This window comes from Carassius gibelio, chromosome B5 (genome assembly GCF_023724105.1).
Source record: "Carassius gibelio isolate Cgi1373 ecotype wild population from Czech Republic chromosome B5, carGib1.2-hapl.c, whole genome shotgun sequence".
NCBI lineage: Eukaryota > Metazoa > Chordata > Actinopteri > Cypriniformes > Cyprinidae > Carassius > Carassius gibelio.
This window is the reverse complement of record NC_068400.1, coordinates 15,424,052-15,449,350: the sequence shown is the minus strand read 5'-3', so window position 1 is coordinate 15,449,350 and position 25,299 is coordinate 15,424,052. Positions and strand designations below refer to the sequence as shown.

Genomic DNA, 25,299 nt, shown 5'->3' with positions numbered 1-25,299 from the left:
GAAATAGCTTGCATCTGGAGTAAATCAGAGGGACGAGCCAAACCCAGAAAAGCTCGTACTGGGAGCAAATCCACTCGTAATCTCGCACAACGTCTACATTCCCACCTGTATCCTTCAGTATCCATCATTAGACCAGAGCAGAGCTGGATCGAAGTCTGAGTAAGTGAGAACTACTACAGTAACTGCTCCCCAGAGCAGGCAAGTTAATCTAAAACGTCAAAGTTAAAACAAGACAGACATTTCTCGTTTACAGAGAAGAACAGCAATGCTCGAAATGACCTTGCTGCTTTGGACCACCTTCTTTACCATCATTAGTAGATTAGCATCAACGTGTGTTCAGAGAACGTGCAATAATAAACACCATCTGTGCATAACACCAAGAAGCATTTCAAATATAAAGGAAACTGTCCAAGTCTTCCTCCAAGTGCAGAGTTTGAGAAATACTGTGAATTTGCCCAGAACTGCTCCAAAGCTAAGAGCAACTGAGAGTCCTCACCATGAAACCTACGGCAGTGTTAAAGAGCTCCAGTCTCCTGACAGAGATGGAGAAACTGTGTATCAATAATATATACGCTTCATAAATCTGACCTGTTTGAAAGGGCAGCACAAGAAAAGCCTCTGTTGGGGAGAAAGAACACTCCAGCTGAATCAGCCATAAAAATAAGTACACTTTAGTATACTTTTTAAATGAGTGATTATCACAGACATCAAACTTTTTAAGACTATTTTAAATGCATACAGAATGCAATACTTTTGGACACTTAATTGCATGTTAATTGCAATTAAATGAATGTGAGTTATACTTTATTTTGTGTCCTTGATACAGTGTAATTATACATTTAAGAACAATCTGAAACGTAGAAAATTATGCCCAGAACTTTAGCTCCATTCAACAAGATCCACAGTACAAGACCTCAGAGATTGAGAAACTGTGTGAGACATCAGCAGCACACACACACTCACACTTCATAAATCTGACACATTTTTCAGCTGGAGTTTCCCAACAGCAAGCTGGACACAGTGACCACATAAGACCCGACAGAAGAGGATTGATAAGACCCACACTAAACCCCAAGTACAACGTGTCAAGTTTGTGGTGCAGAACAAACACTCTGAGTGCTGAGGACCATCCTTAGTGGAGTTAGTCCAGTGGAGCATGATGAGAGAGTCAAGCTCTGGAGATTCAAGAGCACAGGAATAGATGGGCTAACTACAGCAAAATATGATGCAATGTACAAAATCACTTACAAGAGGCCACTGACCTGAAACACAAGAGACTGGTCAACAAAAATGACCTGCAATCAAACCTAGGCTGGCTCAGAACAGCATACGAGTCATACTGAAAAATGCCAAAGAACCTGCTTATTTGTGAGATGATAACCGGACGTCACTGTCTGAATAAAACGATGCAACATAATGAGCTCATGTTACACTGACGCAACATACTACCATTGAAAGGTATGTTTGCATGCAGTAAGCAGGTTGCTAGTATTTCATTCAGAACACAAACAGAGACCATAATCAATGAACATCCTGGATATTGATTTGAAAATGACTGTTCAGTGGTCCACATCCAATTGAATGGTGCATGGGCAATTATTACTCTATTGTTAGTATGGCAATTCTTTTTTATTTCCTTACTTTACTGAGTAAGGTTTTTGGAAGTTTTATGTGTATTTGTCAAGTATTTGATGGGTTGAATGAATGCATTAAGATGTGTTAAAAACAACTGACTGCCTGAATGCTATCTGTATGCATTAAATATAAAGTAATGCAATGCAAATGCATTAAAATTTGCATTAAAAAATACTAAATTTCTTGAACGAATGCAAATGTTTTGCAAATCCAATCCTTATGCAAGAGAACAAATGTTTTGTAAAAAAAAAAATATATATATATATATATATATATATATATACTTCTGTGAGGGAGCACAAATATTTTGTGAATGAATGCAATAGTTTAGCAAGAGAACACAATTTGCACAACAAAAAAAAAAACAATACTTCTCTGAGAGAACAGAAATTTTTTGTGAAAGAACATATTTGTTGCAAGAGAATTCAGATGTTTTGCAAAAAAAAAAAAATATATATATATATATGAAAAGAGACCAACAAAACTGATCATAAAAGAAAAAGAAATGTGTATTCATGTGACAACCGCAATTGTTTCTAGGAGGCTCATGCTGGATTCTATTGATCGTCTAATACTTCAGAGAGACCCCACTTGTCTCAAAGCCTAATTAAGACGGATGGGCAATTAAAAGTCAAGCTTTCAGATCATAATATGTTGACCTGCCTGTCATCTGGACTTTCAGCATCTCAGTGCTCTGCTTGAAGCAGCCACCCAGAGCGAAGCACAGACACACATTGTTTCTTCATGGCTTTTATTCAATCAATCAGTCACTGGCGTGCCACGTTTGCCTGCAGGGTTTCCACAAGGATTTACCCCCTGCTGGTCGCAGAGGTTCAGAAAGAGCTCGGCACCACACCGCCCCACCGCTGAGCTAATCAAGGCTCTCGGCAGTCAGTCCAGTGGTGTTTTATGTTCAACACACACTCTCCGCTGTGCTCGACTCGACACACGCTGTTAAATACGGTGGCCACCGTTAGGGAGGCGACAGCAGGTGGGTAATGAAGGACAAACTCTGTGTGTGTGTGTGGGTGAAATGCCATGCTGGTACCAAACTGATATAAGAGATATATATATGTGTAATGGCCAGTGTTGGGGATAAAACATTACAAGTAGTGCAAGTTACATAATCAGATAACTTTTCAAAGTAACTACTACATGAATGTTTTACTTTTAAACAAAATATCTGAGTTGCTTTTTCAAATAAGTAATTCTAGGTACATTTCTTTCACATTTCACATGTAAGCTTATTACTTTCACTTTTTGTGTGAAAGGGCCTTAGCAGTTGCCAAAAATACAATTGTTGGAATTTTTTTTTTATTTTTTATTTTTTTATTTTTTATAATCAGCAATAAACAACCCAGTGCAGATGACAAAACGAAATGTAAACGTAACAAATGGAATACTTTATATAAAAAGTAACTAAGTAATGCAATAAGTTACTTTTTATGCAACAACACAATATTTTTAATGCATTACTTTTAGAATTAAATGTTAATGGTTATGTTCTGTTTGTGGTCTCTTATGTTGTGTTTACTTTGGTTTCTTCCTGAAACTTAAAAGTAACTTAAAGAAACTTAAAAGTAAAAAAAAAACGGAATTGTTTTGTAAGAGAGCGCAAATGTTTTGTAAAGAAATGCATTACTAATGTTCATCATATGTCTTTCTAACTACAATCTTTTTTCTTTTTATTATTGTTATTATATTATAAAGGTAAAAAAATGTATTTTATTGATTCAGTAGGTTGGTGTATTACATCAGTTAATAATAATTTAAAAAAAGGTTTTAATTTCAATTTAAGTTTGATCTGTAAAACTTAAAATATTGCTGCCGTATCGTTCTATTCTGGCAAGAACAGCTGGCCTTTTTTAAACCAGGATTTTACAGCGTATTAATACAAAAACTCAACAAATTGTTTGGGAATTGACACTTTTGTGGAATATGTTAAATATTACAAATGTGTGTAATGCTTTAAAGTCTCTTCAGAATAAAGAAGGCAGTGATCGCTTTAGTTTAACACAAGATTTCTGTCCAAATGCTCCCAGAAGATCCCGGTTTTTCCTAGCCAGGTTTTATCTACTGTATTTGGAGTGAGTCTGCGAAACATCATCAGTGAGTTTGAGATTGACAAACATTAATTAGTCTCACTGGAGGAGAGTTGTCAGACATCCACGAGCACAAAGGAGCAAATACAAAAGAATGGCTGTTAGAGGTGTCTTTCATTTCCTCTGCTGATCAGAGACCAGTGTGTGTGAGCGTCTGTAGGCTTTCAGAAGAGGAGTGAGAATCACACTTTGTCTGGGTAAATGCCCGTATGATTACCAATTATGATCTCCATCACTCTTAATAGCTCCTAGACAGATTTCACTAGACGATAGGTGGTCCTGTGAAAAAGTTGAATTAAAAAAAAAAAGTTTTCTCAGTATAAATGTATATTAAATACAAATGCATAAACTAGTTTCTTCTCTCACCAAGACTGCATTTGCATGCTCAAAAATATAGTAAAAATTGTACAAATTGTGAAATTTGAAACAATTAAAAATAACTGTTAATATGTTGAATTGCCATGATCAAAGCTGAATTTTCAGCATCATTACTCCAGACTTCAGTGTCACATGATCCTTCAGAAATAATTTTAATAAGGAAACATTTCTCATGCGGAGCTAATGTGAAAATGGCAATTTCATTGGCTGGCGCTCATCTATTACATCCCTACCGAACGCAGACCACATGATTAATATTCATGAACCCAGCAGCTCATCAATCCATAGTGCATTGTATATTGTTAGTATGGTAGTAGAATTAGTATTAGTATTATCTTTTAATAATAATTAATATGATCTATTACTATTTTTTTTGTTTGTTTGTTTTTTACAGAAACTCTCAATGATCAAAATATCTTAAGCATCACCACCAGTCTTAAGTTCAATTAAGATGACAAATATGCATTCATGGTTATCAAGTTTAAGTTCTAATCACTAAAGTTCTATCATTAAATAGTGCTTAATACCATAGTATAATGCTTGACTGACTAATTTAGAAGCTAATATCTAAGAAGCTGTGCTATTTTACAAAGATAAGCTAATTGGAATCATGTGTGTGTGTGTGTGTGTCTGTGTGTGTGTGTGTGTGTGTGTGTGTGTGTGTGTGTGTGTGTGTGTGTGTGTGTGTGTGTGTGTGTGTGTGTGTGTAAAATGGTCTGGCGCGTAAACTCAAAATTTTACTAGCCACTGGCGTAGAGGGTTGCAAAATAAAAGTTCGTTTTTACATAAAGGCATTGTGCTAGAAATATTACTATTATTTATTCAAATGTATGTGATACTGCTACTACTGTTGAAAAAATTAATAAAGCTTTATTTTTTAAATAAATAAATCACACAATATTTCTTCCATGTTTTAATTTTAGTAGAAAATGCCCTTTATTTACCAAAAAGAAAATGTGTTTAAATTTCATTAATTAAAAGACAAATTAAATTTGGATGAAACTTGTTTTCTGTTTTTCATAATTATATTACTTGTAGACAAACTTTAAACAATTGTAAATAAGTATAAAGTATGGGATTGGTTTTATTTTAGTGATTAAAAGTGTGTAATTAACATATTTTTGTGTTTTGCTTTGGTACCGAAATTGGTACAGAGAACCATGGATTTTCACTGGTATCGGTACTGAATACTGAAATTTTGGTACCGTGACAAAACTACTGGACCCTATTGAAAATGAACAAACTTTGTAAACAAACACATTGCACCATTCAATAAAACCTTTGAATGGTGTAATGTCTATTTCTAATAATGGTTAATTGGTGCTCTGTGGTCTCGTGTTGGGATCTGCTGACGCACCTTCTATATTTAATATGGAAACTGCGTGCTAAAAGGAAACAATCCAGTCATGTTAATAATTTGCAGCAATCCTCAATGGTGTTTACAGAAACGCAGACCTCCCATAATCCATCGCTGTCCACCTCACTCCGTTTGGGTCAAACAATGTCCACCGTGGTGCCTGATCACTCGCCCCTGCTATTTTTGTTCCTGTGCTTTCAAGATACAATTGTTTTCCTTTTGCTCATTTTTTTTTCTCAAGAGCACTTTTTTCAGGGCTTTGCTGATGCATAACAGCTTCCCGTTATTCTTCGGCTCTGCTCTCGACCCGGGTCGGCTCCAGGATCCCAGACTCGGCTCTCGGCCAGCGTGACTGGAGCGATGCCAGACAGTGACATCAATGAAGCCTGAAGCTCCACCCCCTGTTTCAGTGTGTGTGTGTGTGTTTGTTTGTGCTTTAAAGGGTTAGTAGTTAATGGGATACAAAAAGGACAATTCTGTCACAATCTACTAACTCATTTGGGTTTAAAAGAACATTATGGAGAGAGTAAATGATTGTTGGCCTATAAACTGAAGACCATGATGTCAGTAGAGACACATTTTGGACATAAAACTGTGTTTATTTTGATGAAACACATCTGCCTGTAAGAAGCGAACCAGAGAGGAACCGGGCGGAAAGAGAAGAGGATATGTGCTTGTGAAAAAGCTGGAAATAATAAACTTGAAAAGAATATACTTAAGTGTAAACTGAGTTAAATCTTTTCAGACAATTAAATAAAAATTTATTGCAATTAAATAAAATGTATTATAGTTAATTTACTAAATGCAATTAGCTGAACCAAACATGACTTAAGTACATCTTTATGTGTAATTTCATAAATATTTATATTTTCATGAAATCTTGTTATTCAATAAGTGTACTTCTTTGAAGCAGGAAAAAATATTAATAAAACATTTACTTAAATATACTTTAAAACTTAAATTGACAAAGTTATAAAGTGCACTTTTTTAAAGGAAGGAATTTATTTATTTAAAGAATATTGGAGTGTGTTTTACAATAAAATTACAATAAAAACTTTAAGTTTCACAGTTTTTCAGTGTTACTTCGTTTCTTTGTCTTTTTTTTCTGAGTGAAAATGGTTTCTATACCAACCTACTTGTAAATAGTTTGGAAACAGATTTTTAAATGTTTCTGAAAGAAGTCTCTTCTGTTTACCAAGGTAACATTTTTAATCATAAATACAGTAAAAAAAAAAAAAGGGTGAAATATTATTAAAATTTTTAAATAGCTGTTCTCTATGTGATTACATGTTAAATGTAATTTATTATTTATTTTTGTATTTATTTTATCAGCATCATTACTTCAGTCTTCAGTGTCACATGATCCTTCAGAAATCCAAACTTTTGACCAATACTGTTGGACCATAGTTTTAATATATATATATATATATATATATATATATATATATATATATATATATATATATATATATATATATATATATACATACACACACAGTTTGGGCTACTTTAACTCATAAAACTGTTTCAGTCAGTTTTAGCTTTTGCTGGTTTGCAGATCCATTATAAGTTGGTTTGTAATGCAGCATGTTTGAATTGTCTGCTTTCATCAATGAAAACACAAAAGCATCACACAATTTCCCTGTGATCTGAACCAGCTTTCTGCTAAAATCCTCTAGAGGAAAAATAATGGACCCAAATGAGTCTATAGCTGCATCTCCAATCTGCACTGCCGAACAGAAGAGATGTTTGTCTTTCTCCTGCAAACCATGTGAAAACACAACATGTTGAATTCCCCACTGAAGTGAAAGGCCAGGACATTTTCACAGCTTTCACGGCCTGTGATTCATTCACTCATCCAGCACAGATGAAGAAACATCCACATCTCCAGTGTAATCATCCTAAAATCACTCTCAGCATCCTTACGCTGTGAAGCTCTCAAGCTGCCAGATGCTGATAATTAATCATCTAACCAACACGAGTGCCTTTAGAGAGTAAACAAGCACAAAAAACCTGACGCTGATGCACAAACCCGCTCTGCTTTGGCCGGGACGGGACAGTGTTGCGTCATCACTAATGGTCTGTGTTGGTCTTTCTCAACAAGATGTGGAGAAACCAAACTGACCTCCAGCCAACTGACGTGTTTCTCGTCAAATCAGATGGAATGACTGTAACATGGAAAAATCCCGGAGTGAAAGTCATCTGCTACTCATTGTCCTGGTAGACTTACGCAAGCTAAGATTAAATGATGACTTAACAGTATATTACGTAAAGATCTTCACCAGAAAAATGTGGTTTAACATGAATAAAAAAAAAGTGATAGAAACATATTATTATTTTACAGAATATTGTTATATTGTTATAATTGTATTGTTATTGTACTTCTAAAAAATTATTATAAATATATAAATAATTTGAAAAAAAATAGTCCCAATATGACTTTTGTTTTCATTTTTTAAAGTTACCTTCTGTTGTACAGCACTTTGGTTACCAAAAAATAAAAGAAATTGTTTAATTTCTTTTATTACATTTAAAAAGTTCAATTGAATAGCTTATGTTTTATGCCTTCATTTAATCATAATTTGTATTAAAAAATAAATCCAGAAATATTGTAACTTTTTTTTTAAATAAAACATTACATATGGTCCTATTCGTATAAAAATTAATAAACTATTAAATCTCTAAAGTTTAAATCATTCAAATTTAAATAAACCATTAAAACAGAATTATAAAAAGTTATTGAAAACACTGGATTTGCACTGAATAATTCTTATGACCTAAAAACGTATTATCGTATTATAAAACGATATGTAGCTTTTTGCTACAATTTAAATTAACTTTTTAAGTAAAAACACACTCTTAAGCAATCCAGAAAAAAATTTAATGGGGAAAAACTATTTAGTTTTTGCTGTTGTTGTTGTTTTTGTAGTTTTTTTTTGGGGGGGGGGGGGGGGGGGGGGTTCTAAAATGTAATTAAAATGTAGTTAAACTTTTAATACATTCTTATTCTTAAATGTGTGTATATATATATAATAATAATAATAATAATAATTAAACATTTCATAGATTCATAGAACCAAAGCACAAATTGATGAAGCTGCACGGCACTGCTCAAGCTGACTTACAGGTGAGGATAGCAGCTTGAGGATGTGGACTTCTTTCCCGTCCTGGCTGGTGAAATCCGTCCAGCATCCCAGAGACATTTCCTGCAGGGCGATCCAATCATTGCGGTTTCCGGGAACATTCTCCAGCTCACAGATCACACTGGAATCTAGAGAGTAAAGAATAAAACCAGTGATTTATTGAAATCATTTATGTTCTTCATCTGCAGCCCTGGAGAATAATAATATCCTGCCAGCAGCTCATAAATCATGTCCAGAATAAAGCACCTCCTTCCTCTGGAAGCTACAGGTCAGGTGTCACTTCCTGAGCAGCAGAACTGAATCAGGCCCAATTGGGGTCATGTTAGAAGCAGAAAGTACTGAAGCATCAGAGCCATCTCCTGATTTCAAATCAGCACTAATATCATGGGCTGTAAACCAGACACACAGTAGGATGCTAAACTTTGGCTATGGTCTTGCTCTATTGAAGTCATGGCTTTCACCATTTGATGGAAGGATGACAAATGAGGTGAATCTGAAGATTTTGATTCAGATTCCACCTAATGACTCCAGTAAATGATTACTGTTGTACTCTAATGCATAAAATATTGAGATAAAAGTTCACGTAGATTTAAGGTAATACTGTAATTAGAAATGTTTCTTCAGCAGCAAATGAGCACATTAGAATGATTTCTGAAGGACCATGTGACACTTGAGTGATGATGCTGAAAATGCAGCTTTGATCACAGCAATAAATTACATTTAAAAATATATCCACATTGAAAACAGCCATTTTTAAATTATAATAATATTTCAACATTTTTAATGTATTTTTTGTCAAATAAGTGCACCACTGGTAAGCTAAACAATTTAAAACATCCCAAACATTTGAACAGTAGTGTATATCTGTATTAATCGAAATCGAAATAAAATCGGGATTTGATTGTGCGCGATTTCTAAATTTTCCGCAGCCCCGACCTCCCGCAGTATGTTATCTGAACCAATCAGGATGCAGCGCACCTAAGTGGTGCGTGAGAACAGAGCAGACTGGGCATATGCCTAACTCCAGGTTCACACACTCTGTCTGTGATGCATAGCCTTTTTTTTTTAGAGCCCATGTTAATGGAACAGAACGTTCACACTGCACGCGGTAAAAGATGAGAACAGAAAAGGTTATAAATAGAAAGGTGCGAAAAGATTTAATATCTTGCACATGAGCACAGAAAGAGTTGTGAGTGCACAGGACACCGGTTGAGCGAGAGGAGACACGTTGTAAGGCAGCATATATCTGAGCCTTATAGTCTATGATCTGAGCACGCGCATCTGGTTTTGTTAACAGAGCAAAGGAAATCTACGTGCGAGTGGATTGATTCGCGCTCGTGCATTATGTTAATGTGCTTTCACATTACAATAATGCACTCTCGTTGCTGCTTCTGAACCCCGTACACGTAACTTACTGTATACGTACTACAGACGGAGTACGTGTGAACCAATAAATATATTGGGCAAAACATATAACACCTGAGGTCCCGCTACAGTGAGCTTTATGACCAATGCATGGCAAAAAAAAAAAAAAAAACATCCCTGAACACGGGTTTTATTTTATTTTTATAATTTTTTGCAATATGTCTAGATTTTGTTTGACATCTTTACTTAGTGATTATTTTGACTTAAGTATGTTCTAGAGACATGTTACAACTTTTTGATAAAGCTTTCATTGGTTTTCTTTTGGAAATATGTTTCAAATTTATACTGAATGCATTTATGACAAAATCGTGATTTAAAATCGAAATCACAAAATTTCTCAAAAAATTGTGAAAGGTTTTTTTTGTCCATATTGCACAGCCCTAATCTGTATCTAGTGCTCCAGGTAAACAAACCACTGCAGACACTTTCAGCTCGTTCACAAAGGACAGACAGAGTGGGAGGAAATACAGGAAGCTACGACAGCTGTAAGGACAACAGGAAATGCCATGTTTAGACGTCCAGGCAGTCCAGGCTTTGTCTTAGCAAGTCGAGGCTTATCAAGCATGTAAGCACAGTCTGAATGGAGGAACGATGTAAATACACTGCATATTCTTAATGAGCATCTTTGTCTTGATTTCCAGTAAAAATATCAAAACATATTTGAAACAAACACATGAACCTGCTAACTGCATACAGTTGATTTTTGACACATTGATAGCACTTTTATCTCATACTATGGAAGTCAATGGCTGCCATCAACTAATTGCTCATCATTCTTCATCAAAATATCTTATTTTGTGCTCAACACAAGAAAAAAACTCATACAAGTTTGGAACGCATGTGGGTGGGTAAATGTTGACAGCACTACATTTTTGGGTGAACTATCCCTTTAATCTATGCCATATAAAACCACATGCTTATCAAAGAATAGCTTTTAGCTACACTTCTCTTCATACATCTTCATTATATTGTTCTGATGGGATGTCAGAGAGACGCCAGTGCTGACATTCATTATGATGAGCAGCAGATGAATAATTTCTCCCGGCAGCCTTACATCAGACTCATGGGACGGAAATGCTGAGCCGCAGAGATGACCCGGAAATGCCAAAGGTTTCACTAAGCGTTTCTGTGTTAAATGAGCTATAAGCCGCAGATTTATCTCGTTTCATCTATCGCTCTTTCCCATGCAACCAAATGTCTAAGTCTGCGGACATTCAATCGGGCCAATTACTCTGAGCCAAGACTCAAATAATGCCCTGCCATCCATCACAGTGCTTTCACGGCAGCTCGTTTGTTATTTTCACTGCCGTTGTATGTGCGAGAGAGTCTTCATTTAATATTTTGACCCCTGGGCTTTAAAAACACAAGCGTGTCTCAGCCGACTGGGTGAAAATCAGAGCGACTCACTGAGGAATTGCTTCAGACTGAGAAACACACGCAGCAGTAAGGCACCAACAGATGAGTTTCATTTCTAGTATTATAAGGTCACGCAGCCCTCAAACATTCTCATTAGTTTCCAATGAAGGCTTCACATTTTCCATTTTTGGGAAAATGCTTCAAATCAATCAAAGTATCTGTCAGGATGCTTGTCCAGACATCAGTGAAGAGCACCATCATACTGAGAAACAACAATCATTTATTTCCTCAAATCAGGTGAAGATGGGAAATTGCTGGCCACAGGATACAATGCAGGTACTGGGCCATATGGACAAAAATAATAGAAAAGTATCATCATTCTTTATCATAAAATATCATTATTTATCACAGTATTCATTTCTTACTGTTAATAGGGAAGGAAATGTATTGCATGTGTTTGTAAGATCTTGAAAATAAATGAGAAGACTTGCTATTAGTAACTTGATGATGGCCGATTTCAAATGTACTTCAGTGGGATTGATTTTGTCTAGTCATATACAGTATTCCTCTCATTTGAGAAGTTGGGAAATTTTGGGGGAGATTTGAGAACACTACTTTACAATTCCATTTACTGCTGCTCATGGCAAATAAATGACATGCTTCACCTCCAAATCACAGAGCAACAAAATCGATGACTGATCGGAATTTTAAAGCTGATCTTGCCCAAGTCTGTGCGTCAACTATTACTCACATAACAATTTCTTGTTTTTAAAGGTCATAAAAACAGCAGACATTGTACTAAAGCATTGAGTCATTGCAAGAGCATCTCAGATAAAGCTGATGTTTTTAAGAAAGAGTGATGAACTAGCTTCCTGGAAACTCTCATGTCCGGCTCTGTGTCCTTTGACAGGTCAAAGGCGCCAGAATCCTCTTTAACTTGCAGCCAGTTTCCGTCTTCTGAAAAACTCTTTTAACAGTAAGAACATAATAAAAAACTGGAAGGACTGTCTGGGAGGTCCGTCTGAGAAGCTGGAGTGATGCGAACAAAGACGCACTGTTATGTGTGATATCGGCTTGAGTTCGGTTAAGGTTACGGTGAAACAGAAAATATGCTAAGGATTTTGTGGAAACACCTTCACTGGCATTTCCAGTACAAAAATAGATCTACAGGAAGTGTGTTTCACTCTTGATTGGTTTCCTCAGCAGACTCAAGCAGTTTGCAGTTTATATACTCAGACAACAAACAGAGCTCATAGTTTTTCAAAAAATTAACTAATTTTAGGCAGATATGGAGCTAAACAAACCGCATGTGTGAATGAGAGGCGATCTCTTGTTCATTTGTCAGTCAAACAGTTCATTAAGAAACAGAAACAAATCTCAACAAATCAGAATATAGTGACATGCCAATCAGCTAATCAACTCAAAACACCTGCAAAGGTTTCCTCCGCCTTCAAAATGGTCTCTCTGTTTGGTTAAGTAGGCTACACAATCATGGGGAAGACTGCTGATCTGACAGTTGTCCAAAAGACAATCACTCACATCAAGACACCCTTCACAAGGTGGGTAAGCCACAAAAATTCATTGCCAAAGAAGCTGGCTGTTCACAGAGTGCTGTATCCAAGCATGTTGACAGAAAGTTGAGTTGAAGAAAAAAGTTTGGAAGAAAAAGATGCACAACCAATAGAGAGAACCGTAGCATTATGAGGACTGTCAAGCAACATCAAATTTCCACACCCCGAACGTGATGCTGAATGAAACAAACTGTGATTGGTTGTTTGACATGTCAGTCAAACGGCCTCATGGGCGGGCCTTGGCCAATGAAAGCTGCCATGGACTCCAGATCTTCAGCCGTCAGTCTGAAGGTCTGGCTACTTAAGACCAGTGTTTTGTAGGCGAGGACGGAAGAGAAACGGTGAAGTGGAGACGGGGGGAGAGACAAGGAGAGGAAGAGCGAGAGAGAGGGAGGTCACAGGCTGCTCTGCACACCTATTGTCCCAGCGTTTCCTCGGCTGCAGACTGAGGTCTAACCATCCACAGGAAGACAAACAAACTCTTATCAGTGGCGCACAGAGCCCTGTGGTGTCCCCTGGCCTCTAACCCTTGCGCCCACCCCGCCACATCACCAATCCCCCTAGATTCAAATGCGCATCATCTGCAGCACGGGTCATCATGTACGGGTTGACGTGGCGGTCAGAAGCCCGCCAAGGAGCCGCTTCTCACAGACGCCATAGCTGGGATCTGTGGAGACGGCCTGTCTTTGTATAGGTCTGTTTAAGCCTCCAGGAGACGACTGTTGGCCGTCTCATTGCGTCAGAAATAAACAGGACAACAAACTGAGTGAGAGGAAGACTGTGAACAAGGTGACCTCAAACTAGAGGAGGATGGCAGTGCCAGAGTCATTTTTGCCTTTCATATATATTTATATACACACACTTATATAACTATTTTACATCATAAATAACCATGGGGTAATGAATTAAATACTGTACAAGAATAGAATTGAGCCTGAAATCAGACACACACACACGAGTGTGTGTGTGTGTGTGTGTGTGTGTGTGTATGTTTAAATAAAAAAAATACATCAAATACACAAATGTTTTTCTGTTTCTGTTTTCCTGAATATAGGTTTCTATATGTTTCCAGAAGGATCCCAAGTGATCCATGTTTGACATAAATACAGAACTACATTCAAGTTTGACAACACGGTCTGTTGTGTTTTTTGTTTTGTTTTTTTGCCAAACTGCTTCACTTCACTGCTTTCTGTTGCCTTAGATGATTTTTTCTTCAGATTGCCACATCAAACCTGAAATCTGTCTTCAAACTGTCCAAGGGCCTAAACAACCTTCAGATTTCAAGTCTCTTTTCAGCCCGCTCAAGTATTCTAACGACAGACCTTCCAACTTCAAACGAAACTTCAAAGTATTTTAAACTTCCAGGCAAATCTGTGTCAAGAAAGTTGTTTCTTGACACAGACAAGTGAGCCATTTCTTTTCTAGTTAGTCATATATTCTCAGTGTGGCATGCAGCACAATAGCAAAATTACACGTGATTTTCTTTCTCTCTTGAAAAATAAAAGCTATCTCAGCCCTCTTTAAATGCTATTCAAATACTTGTAATTGCTTGCAGATTTTGCTGCATTTGCTTGCAATTTTCTTTTTGAAAGCAAGTTTCATGCTTTCTCTTATTCAGGTTCGCGGCAAAAAGATATTATATGATCCAGCGATGCGCAACAACACAAAACACATTTATCACACGGTTTCTAGAGGCTGTTTGCCATGCTAACACCATGCAAATGACACACACATTAATAAGCAAATAATGAGATATTTCTGATGCACCTCACAGAGAGCCAATCTATCTCCTCTGCCATAATTAGTGTGGTGACTCGGGGAGGAAGGACTCATTTAGTGGAGGCAGTTAGCTGGTTCCTCTAAGCAGATGGAAGCGACTGGGTCTCAGTGCAGAGGAGGGGCTTCTAATCACTCAAATCTGATGTAGCTTCACACAACATATGCTTCCCGAAGCATCGGCAGAGAGCAGACATCTCCCTCCAGCACTCCTGCAGAAGTGCTAATGACTCTGACCTGACTCAGATTCATGGACCAGCTTACTGGCCGCGTCACTGCACCGTTAGCATCACTGCCAGCTATCTTGGCAGTAAATGATAAGATAATTAGCAGGGAATGTGAAAAATGCGAGGTACGATAACTGATGTTTGAGTGTGTGTTTTGGTCCTTCTGTAAGAAAAAGTTTAATAAGCACAGCACGACGATATCAGATAGAAGCTCATGTTTAGATTACAAATTGTTATTCAGTCTGTTGAGATGTTAAGACGCATTCCCTTGTGAAGAAGAGACATGAATACATCTGACAGTATGAACTGAATGTAATGTTTTCGGACATGCGATTGCATGTTAATTGCAAATAAATGAAAATGAATTCTAATTTACATTTTATATTAAATGCACTAGCTTCAGAGTGTTTATGGAAATATAATATAGAAGTCAATGGCTACCGTCCACTGTTTGGTTACCCATGTTCTTCAAAAATCTTCTTTTGCATTCAGCATAAAAAAGAAACTCAAGAAGAGTAAATGATTTTTGGGTGGTTTTTGGTTGAACTTTAACGGAATCATAATTTTCAGTGAAAATTTATTTTATTTCCAATCCGTCTCTCAAACAAACAAAAACAAAAAACATACAGTACAACTTAGTGCATATACAAACTACTTTCAAAGTGGTTTTTGCCCATTTTGGCAATTTTCGGGTAATGGTAATCTTTTTTCAATAAGGTTTAATTTGTTAACATTAGTTAACTACCTTAGTTAACATAAACTAACAATGAAAAATACTTCTAAAGGATTCATCAGTCTTAGTTAAAACTGATTCCAACATTTACTAATAGATTATTAAAATCAAAAGTTTTTTAAAGGACTAACAACAGCTGTAGTTTTATTAACTGATGTTAACAAAGATTAATTAGTACAGTAACAATGTATTACACATTGTTAATTAATTTAAGTTAATGTATTAAATATAATTAATGTTTGGAACCCTTTATTAAAGTGCTACCAAAATTTCTTCAGAATTTCTACTTTTTTGTCTCTCTTGTTTCTCTTTGTGGCTAGTTTACTGTGGCTAAGTTTAGCAGCTGATTCTAGATCAGTGTGTTGGTCAGACGGCTGTGATAGCGCTCATAACACAGCTCTTATCAGTGACGGCGCGGCGGTCGCTGGCAGATTGGCAGTTATGGGTTTCAGCGAGTTGTAGTTTATCTCTGTCTGACGCTAATGAGCCATTCATGAGTCCGTCTATGGCCGGCTGGCTCGAGAAACCTGACGCTCCAGAGACAGGACGCGTCCTAAGGGACTCGGGACAGACAGAGACACAGACAATCACAGAGACACTGGGAGGGGAGCAACAGCCTTCCACAAAGTCTCTTCTGTGTTCTAGACCAGAGTTTATTTGTAGCACTTCAAAGCTTACAGCCCTGATAAGAGATGGAGTCACAGATTACAATGTTAGAAGGAACATAAAATCAACATGAATATCAAAACTAATATCATTTATTTTCTTAAAATGTACAGTTCAAATGTTCGGAGGTAGTAAGAATTTTTTAAGAAATTGATAGTTTTATTCATCAAGGACTCGATAAAATCAAGCTTAGTGTTAGTTCTGGCAGTCACATTACAGCTGACTCTCAGCTGATCTACATCTATCTATAGGAATATGATGCCCATCTCAACATTCATATAGAAAGTCCCTTCAGTATTCCCCGTTGCTCAATAGCTTAATTACCCTCCTACATCCCCAGCTCCTCCTGGCATTCTGATTCTTTTTTGAATCAGACTAATTTTTTAAATGTGTACATGAACTTATTAAACATTAATGCTAACTGCAATATATTTATGTTGGTTCTGCTCTGTTTACCCTATAGGGGGTTATCGCTGCTCTCCCTGCTCTAATCCATTCCGCCAATCCATACTGTATGCTAACTGTCAGTCTTCTTTGACTATAGTGGTCCTGACAGAATTGATCAAAAGTGTCAGTAAAGACTTACAAAAGATATCTGTTTCAAATAAATGCTGTTCTGTTGAACTTTATATGCTTCTGTTAAAAAAAAGAAATCATGTGCTTTCATTATTTTCATTAAATATATCTATTTTGCTTTAGTTTATATTTAATTCAGTTTTAGTTTTTGTAATTTTAGTATTTCGACTTAAATGTTACTTTGGCAACTAACTGAAATATAAGTCTTATCACTTTTTGTTTTTGAAGGTTTTTCATTTTATTTTTTATTTTTTTTAAGTAGTGTCCTACCAATAGTGTCTCTCAGTAACACATTCTTTATAACATATTAAACTGAAACTTTCCTAAAAAATCAGTCCAAACCGCAGTCTGCGAATTTTGTCAGGGATTGTGTCAAACCCCTAAAGTTTAAAAAACATTAATAGTCTCTGAGAGTTTCCATAACTTGCGATATTTGTTGCATCTCAATCAAGAGAATCAAGAGCAATCTCTGCTCTAAAGTTCCTCACAAATATTAAGACATAAAAATAAGACACTAAACGGTTTCTAGTGTTAAAAGGCTTCCTCATATCACAGTTTAATATTCAGTACTACTCTAATTCCACAAAAAGTGTCTCTGTTTGTTTGAGCAGCTCATCCTGGACAAACCAGTGGACAACAGGGAGAGTTAGAGGAAACATTTATTATATAATGATTCTGTTTATTAATGCTAATGGCACAGAACTTACACTCTTCAGATGTGAGGAGTCAAGAAAAGATCAATCTGTAGAGTTTAATGTCTGAGAGAAAAAAATCAGGACGGATATGTGGAGAACATGTGCACAGCAGATGTTCAGAGCTCATCCAGTTTCATAGGGAATACTTGAAGATATGTGTGTAAGGCTTAATTTGAGGATTGTGTGAGTGTTTCTTTGATGTTTTGTCTCGTCTTAATAAGATCTTCGTGTTCACACTTCACATCAAGGGAAATCACACTACAGCAGAAGCTTTCCAATGGCTTCCACACACTTCCACGTCCCAGTTGGTGTAAAAACGTGCTAACTGAACACACATTCCTGACCAAATTCATGCTTTTATTCAGGACAAATGCATTAAATTGATGAAAAGTGACAAGAAAGACATTTATAATGTTTCAAAAGATTTGATCATGGATGTTTTTTTATTCATGTGTAAATCCTGAAAAAAAATATATATCATGATTTTCACAAAAACTTTTATTTGTAGAAATAGCTACAAATACATTACATACATAAATTATTGATTTTCCCTTTATGCCAAAAATCATTACGATATTATGTAAAGATCATGTTCCATGAAAATATATTTTTTTAATTTCCTACCGTAAATATATCAAATTATTTTCTCAATAATTATAATTTGTGTGTGTGTGTCTGTGTGTGTGTTTGTGTGTGTGTGCGTTAGCACCCTCAGATCCTCAAGTAGTTGAATCTCGGTCAAATATTGTCATATCCTAATAAACCATACATCAATGGAAAGCTTATTTATTCAGATTTCTGATGATGTATAAATATCAATTATCAAAAAATAAAAAAAATACCCTTATGACTGTTTTGTGGTCCAGGGAAACAAATTAGCACATTAGAAATATTTCTGAAGGACCATTTGAAACTAAAAAGTGGAGTAATGATGCTGAAAATTAATCTTTGATCACAGGAATAAATTAAATTTTACTGTGTATTCACAGTAAAAAACAGCTATTTTAAATTGTAATAATATTTCACATTTTTAACTGTATCTTTGGTGATCTCTGTAAACAGAAGAGACTTCTTTTAAAAACATCTGAACTTTTGAACAGTAGTGTATTTTTATAAAACCAATGTTTGTTTTCATTGTCTTTCATAGACTTTGGTTTTCCATTGATGTCATCTGATCATTCGATATATAGAGATACAAATTCAATTTATCCAGCAAATCTCAGCCAAAATAGAACAAAAAGGAATCAAAAAAGCAAGAATGAGAAAAAAAAAAAAGCTCGCACTCAGAAGAGGAAAAAAACAGATTGTTAATTGGGAGTGCGAGATAGAAATCGGTCTCCATGTGGTCGCGTCAGCGGGTCTCACTGCCACCCAGACCAGCCGGCGGTCCTTCAGCGGGCGGAAGTGCCTCATTTAAACACTACACGCCATATTTAACATGGGGATTTTTTCCTGTTACCATCATTGTGCTTATTCATTGAGGAACCGTATGTCTCTCTCTCTCTCTCTCTCATGCTGTCTGTGCGGTACGGTAATGAAGGTGTTGCGTTAGGAATATCAGGTAGTTACATAACGGCTCCTGCATGTCCCTCTTCCTGAGGATGTCAAATCCACTGCTTTTCTGTGGATTACAGCAGCTTAACACCGCACAAGCAATCGCAGGCTCTGTCCTGCATCTAAAAATCACTAAAGAGCTGCTGTCTTCCTCTCTGATGACAGACAAACCGACTGACCCTCTCAGGAGTGAGAAAAGCATGAGAAACTTCTGAGCAGAGTTGGCATTTCCAGTATAATGCAAAGTGAAAGTACAAGTAAAGCAAACCACTGGCATAAGGTAAACACTGGAAGCTGAAGTATGAATCGTGTCGTCGGCTATCATTCAAACACGCAGGAGAAATCAGATGATTGTGTGTCTAAAGCTTCATGTCTTCTCGCAAACAGGATCCCGTGTTTATTCCCAGACATCAAGACATCAGTGACCAGAACAAAAACACATGTGGCGCTTGAATAACAACAGAGCAAACAGATTGACTCAATCTCAATTTGACAAATGAGCAATGAGCATCCTATATTTCATTTGAAAAATTTGACCTTTAAACTATAGGCCAGAATAAAAATCTAATGTTGAACTAATGGCTATTTGTTTTCACAAAAATCTGTCACACAGTTGACAGACATTTTTATAGTCAGAAATAACTCTTTATTGTAAAAAAAAGCATATTCTTTCTGAATAATCTCTAAGATGTTTTTAAACTGTTTCCATTTGAACACGTTGTCATTAATTAAATTAGCATGTTAGTAAATGTACAGATTATTTGCTATGAACTGAGAGGTCAGCACATTTACTTCTATACAAGCGTATTAATGGTCCTCTTACCTGAAGCTGTGGTTCTCAGACACAGAAAAAGAGCTATGAAACATATGACGCTCCTCATGTTCAGACGTATGGTTTTCTCTAGATGTGCCTCTTCTTATGGACTCAACAGTTGTGGCTGATATTTCAGAGTGACCAGAATATTTCACACTCAACACTTCCTGAGAGAGAAATCAACATCAGTTTGACTGAAGCAGAGACCAGTTTGTAAAACAGTGACATAAATATATATATATATATATATATATATATATATATATATATATATATATATAGCAACAAAAAAAGCTAACTAGCTTTCTAATCTTTTTGTATTCTACCTGTTTTCATTTCATATATTATGCAGTTAACGGTAGCAAAAAAGACCATTAACAACTTGCTCTATTTTTTCTGTTTTATTTTTATTTATTATATTATTTAAAAAGCCCTTGCTATATGTACTGCGTTAACCAAACTGAGACTTGTTATAGCACTTGTATATCATTGCATCTTTTGTTGATTTTGATTGCTTCTATTGTTCTCATTGTAAGTCGCTTTGGATATATATATATATATATATATAGTGGTGATATTCATAATATTTAGAAGATCACTGTACTGAACAGTAAAATATTAAATATAACATTTACGTTATACATACATTTTTAACTTTAATGGAGCTGAATCGTACAAAAGGAACTTAGGCAGTTTTTGGTTTTGATATTCATAATAATATTTAGATGATAACTGAACTGAACAGTATAATATCACAAATCAGACTGACACACTCAAACATACGATCTACTCGTTTTAGATTGATTCACTTTCGTTCACTTAAAAGTTGTTGAAAAGTTGTTCAATAGTTGTAAGCGCATCTATTAAGTCACGATGAAAGCAAGAGAAAGAGTTACTGTAACTAAACACAGTCACATTTCACAAACATCAACCCGTGAGGCTGGAAGACAGGAGAAAGAGTTTTACCTCGCGCTGGAAGAGCGGCTCCAGCAGTGATCCGGCAGATCAGATCCAGCGGTCAGTGAGTTAGTCAGTCCAGCTGAACCCTCAGCACTGACATCATCAGCAGCACTGACCCGCCCACTTCACGCGACAAACACTGCTGCTCTCACACAACACAGCAAAACAGCTTTGACACACGATGCATGACACAGATGATGATATACTGATGAAGGATGACCATAAGAATTGACTGATGCTAAAGAGGAATCTAGGACACACACATAGAAGTTCTTCTCCTGGCCTGAATATCTTCTGATCACAGCGCCATCTACAGCTGAAACACGATCAATGACATATATAATATGTGTGTATGTATGTATGTAGAATGTAAATGCTATATAGATATAGCAAAGAAAAAAAAACTAACTAGCTTTCTAATCTTTTTGTATTCTACCTGCTTTCATTTCATATATTATAGTTAACAAAATCAAAAAAGACCATTAACACTAGCTTGCTCTAATCTTTCTGTTTTATTTTTATTTATTATATTATTTAAAAAGCCCTTGCTATATGTACTGCGTTTAGAAAACTGAGACTTGTTATAGCACTTGTATATCATTGCTCTTTTGTTGATTTTGATTGTTTCTATTGTTCTCATTTGTAAGTCGCTTTGAATAAAAGCGTCTACTAAATTACTAAATGTGTATATATGACCAAATTTGTGTGTGTGTGTGTATATATATATATATATATATATATATATATATATATATATATATATATATATTCGTGATATTCATATTATTAAGAAGATCACTGTACTGTACAGTAAAATATAAAATATAGCATTTACGTTATATATACATTAGGGGTGTAACGGTTCACAAAATTCACGGTTCGGTTCGATACGATACACTGATGTCACGGTTCGGTTCGGTTCGGTTCGATACGTTTTAGATACAGCAAAATGTAAAAACATCTCAACTTTTCAGAATGCCGCAAGCGCACCGCGGGTCATGTGACAAGAACTAACCAATCAGCTTCATCCTTTCCCGTAACAACGTTGAGAGCTCAGCCAAGATGAAGGATCAGCTGATCATAGTTGTATATGGATTGCAATTTTGAAATAAATTTAGTAGCAGAGCTACTGCAAGCGATTTTTAGAGCTGCAAATCCATTTATCCTTCGCTGAAATTTCCGCGTCTCATGGAGAGAGCACGTCATTGTTGCTTAGCAAAGACAGACGCCTCATGAGCGCTTCTGCCCGAGCGCTTTGGAAAGGAGGAGAAAGACGTGCTTAGCGTTTTCCATGCGTTTTTAGGCACGATATGTGAACGGCCCCTAAGGCGCTCGCTCACTCAGCACGCGCTGAAGGCTCGTTGCAAAATGTCGAATGCCTTTAACAGACCAGAAATATAAGATCCTAAAATAACCAACAGGTCTGGTGTTTGGGTTGGATTCCCTGTAAGCTATAGTTTCTAAATGCTGCAGGGATAGTTTGCTGCGTGCATGTTTCTCCTTTTTTTCGTCTTTTCCCAGATAGTACTGACGCATATATCCCAGATATTCCCGCTGGTGTTTTTTTTTTTTTTTTTTTTATTCCCGCTGGTGTACCCTGTCATGTTGCAGATGCGACATACCGTTGTTTTTTTATCCACCACTCTCTTGCCATCACCATTATAGCTTAAAGGGAATCCAAAGTGCACCCAAACACCAGACCTGTTGGTTATTGGAGGATCTTCTCATTTCTAGTCTGTTAAACGCATTGGCTATTTTGCAACGAGCCTTCAGCGCGTACTGAGTGAGCGAGCGCCTGCTGAGTAGCCTAACATAAACATATAAGATGGTGTTTTTTTCTTCTTCGGGAGTGTCAGGGGCGTTGCCTGTTACGTTGTTTGGGTTATTGGGCTACCTTGTTGAACGCATATCATTATATTTCTCTCTCTCTCTTTTTTTTTTTTTTTCAAATATAATTAATTACTCCAACGAACCGTTCGGTATACATAATGCGTACCGCGTACCGAACCGAAAGCGTCGTACCGAACGGTTCAATACGAATACGCGTATCGTTACACCCCTAATATACATACATTTTTTACTTTAATGGAGCTGAATCGTACAAAAGGAGCTTAGGCGGTTTTTGGTTGTGATATTCACAATAATATTTAAATCGATGACAGATCAGATGTTTCCCTGTGAATTTCAAATCTGTTGCTCACCGAAATTATGAACTATCGTCTGCATAACAAAACAGGACTGTGCGAAGAAAAAGAAAAATGCTGTTTTGAATATGCTATCTATCTATCTAAGGCTAAAAGATGGTGGAGTGGATAGAGAAAGCATTGTAATGAGAAACAAGAGGAGTGGAACACGGATGTTGTAAAACAGTTAAGTGAAGGAGAGGGGGAAGAGATGAATCGAGAGGAGGGCATTGGTGTAATGGAAAGAGTGGAAACTGTAAGAAGACTGACAGAAAGGAAGTGGACAGAAGGGTGAAAGAAAAAGGGGTGAGAAGGTATTTGAATTTAAAGTAAAAACAGAATTACCCTAGTTAACCAAGAAACCATGGCGTCTCCTTGAGAGTAGCTTGGAAAAAGATCTAAAGAGTTATATCCATCCACTTCTATATTTCTATTGTCATGGCCTAATATGTGTAAACCTGGCGTAAAAGTCCGCTTCACATTCAACTCATAAAATCAGGCATGTGTTGTGTGTAAGCTATTGTGAAAATACCCCCACCCACCCCCCCTCCAGAACCCAATTTTCAAAAATTAAATTCAGGCCCTAAATATATGTCTAAAAATCCTGATCATTGAGTATCACAATAAATAATTCTACTTAAAGAAAAAGGCTTTAAGCAGATTGGTATCGGTGACTGTAATGATTGATGATTGTGATTGACATGTTGTAAATTAAATAGAGAATTGTTTGGCTAAGGTGCTAATTGTTTTAAAAAGCAATTACATTGAAGAAATAAATCTAATAGATTGAGAAAAACTGTACATTTAATTTTGCATCAGTGATGAATGGCTTGTAGGAAAACAATTCATTACGAACAAGTTTTTATGTGTGTTGTGTTGTCGCACATTTGTCATAAATATTTGTCTTCAGTGTTTGAAATGGTGGACAACCATGTGGTTGTTTTAAATACATGAAAGTGAGTCTGTGTGGCCTTTTGTCTTCAAAGCAGCGTCTGATGTACATGGACAAACAACATGAAACTTATTCTGCACGTATACTGTCCACACAGTCAATCACAGGAAGTGCAGTCTGTCCGTCTGAAAGCGGCTTCCAGCATGGTGCCGCATGTTTCCATGTCATCAGCAAACAACACGTTCAACAAGAGGAAAGTGTCTGTGCGCAGGCCCTACATTTCCTTATGGCCCTCGGAGGATCTGGTCAAGGACACAAGCGACAACCATGAGCTCCCTCCCCATGTGTCCGTTCAGACTGATCCCTTTACTGACGCTGATTTATGATTTACTTACTCTAAGATTGAAGACTTTTGCATGCAAATGTAGTTTACATATTTTAATAGGTTTATTAATCATATATCTTGATTTTGCAAAAACATTAGCAAATGATGACAAATTTGTCCAGTTTAACTCTTTCCCCGCAATTGACAGGATTTTTTCACTGTTATATGGTAGGGGGCGCTATTACACATCTTTGTGTATTTTACTGAATGTCTGGATCAAAACACGTCAAAGAAGAAAAAGAAACAAGTGATCGCATAAGTAAAAAGATGCAAATGTAAAATAGCGCCAACATTAAACAGCATATAATCAAATGTGGAGCCATTAAGTTTAATTGTTAATTGAAGCAGCTGACTTCATCTTTGTTTTAATCATCAATCTGTTTCCTATAGTAAAAATAAGATTGTGTTCAAAATGTTGCTTTTTGTGTGTAATTAACCAAGCAGTAATCAGACTGAAAATACACCAAAATTACAGAGTTTGGACAAATGGTAGGCTACATAAATGTTTGTGATTTGCATAAAACCAATACAAATGTCTGCATTTTTTTTCTGATATATTTAATTTTTAGTTGGCTGTATTAACTATTAGGAAAATATTTGAGAATTTATTGCACAGCGTTTTAAGAAAATGATTTGCATGATTTGTAATTTGCAAGAAACATACAACATACGATACAAAAACGGTCATATCAGCACGACCATGTTTTACTTAGGGTATCTGGTTGCTGTAGCGTAGACTCAAAGCGAACCAACTTTGATTTTGAAAGCACAGGATACATGCCTCTTAAGCTGTAAAATGAGCCAAGCCGAGGCTGCTGAAATCATCACAGGCCCCTCACACTTTATTGGCACGCTTCCCATGAGCAGAACG

General features: G+C 36.3%; 2 protein-coding genes across 7 annotated transcripts in view; one reads left to right on the top strand and one right to left on the bottom strand.

Annotated features, from left to right (window-relative positions):
• The window catches only part of LOC127957237 (endoglin), a 46,291-nt gene extending 25,150 nt beyond the window's left edge, over window positions 1-21,141 (bottom strand). For 3 of the 4 annotated variants that reach the window (XR_008153741.1, XR_008153740.1, XM_052555679.1), the window contains exons 1-3: window positions 20,975-21,141; window positions 20,018-20,175; window positions 8,598-8,743 (exon numbers count right to left, since the gene is read on the bottom strand). Coding sequence is in view for 2 of the 4 variants with exons in the window: in XM_052555679.1 (XP_052411639.1) it covers window positions 8,598-8,743; window positions 20,018-20,075 (204 nt within the window). In the remaining 2 variants the exon portion in view is untranslated. Of the gene's footprint in view, window positions 1-8,597; window positions 8,744-20,017; window positions 20,178-20,974 lie in introns of all 4 variants that reach the window. The other variant, XM_052555680.1, reaches the window with a different exon arrangement.
• Window positions 1-25,299, top strand: part of LOC127957234 (uncharacterized) — a 364,986-nt gene that overhangs the window by 77,348 nt on the left and 262,339 nt on the right. The gene's annotated exons all lie outside the window — the stretch shown is intronic.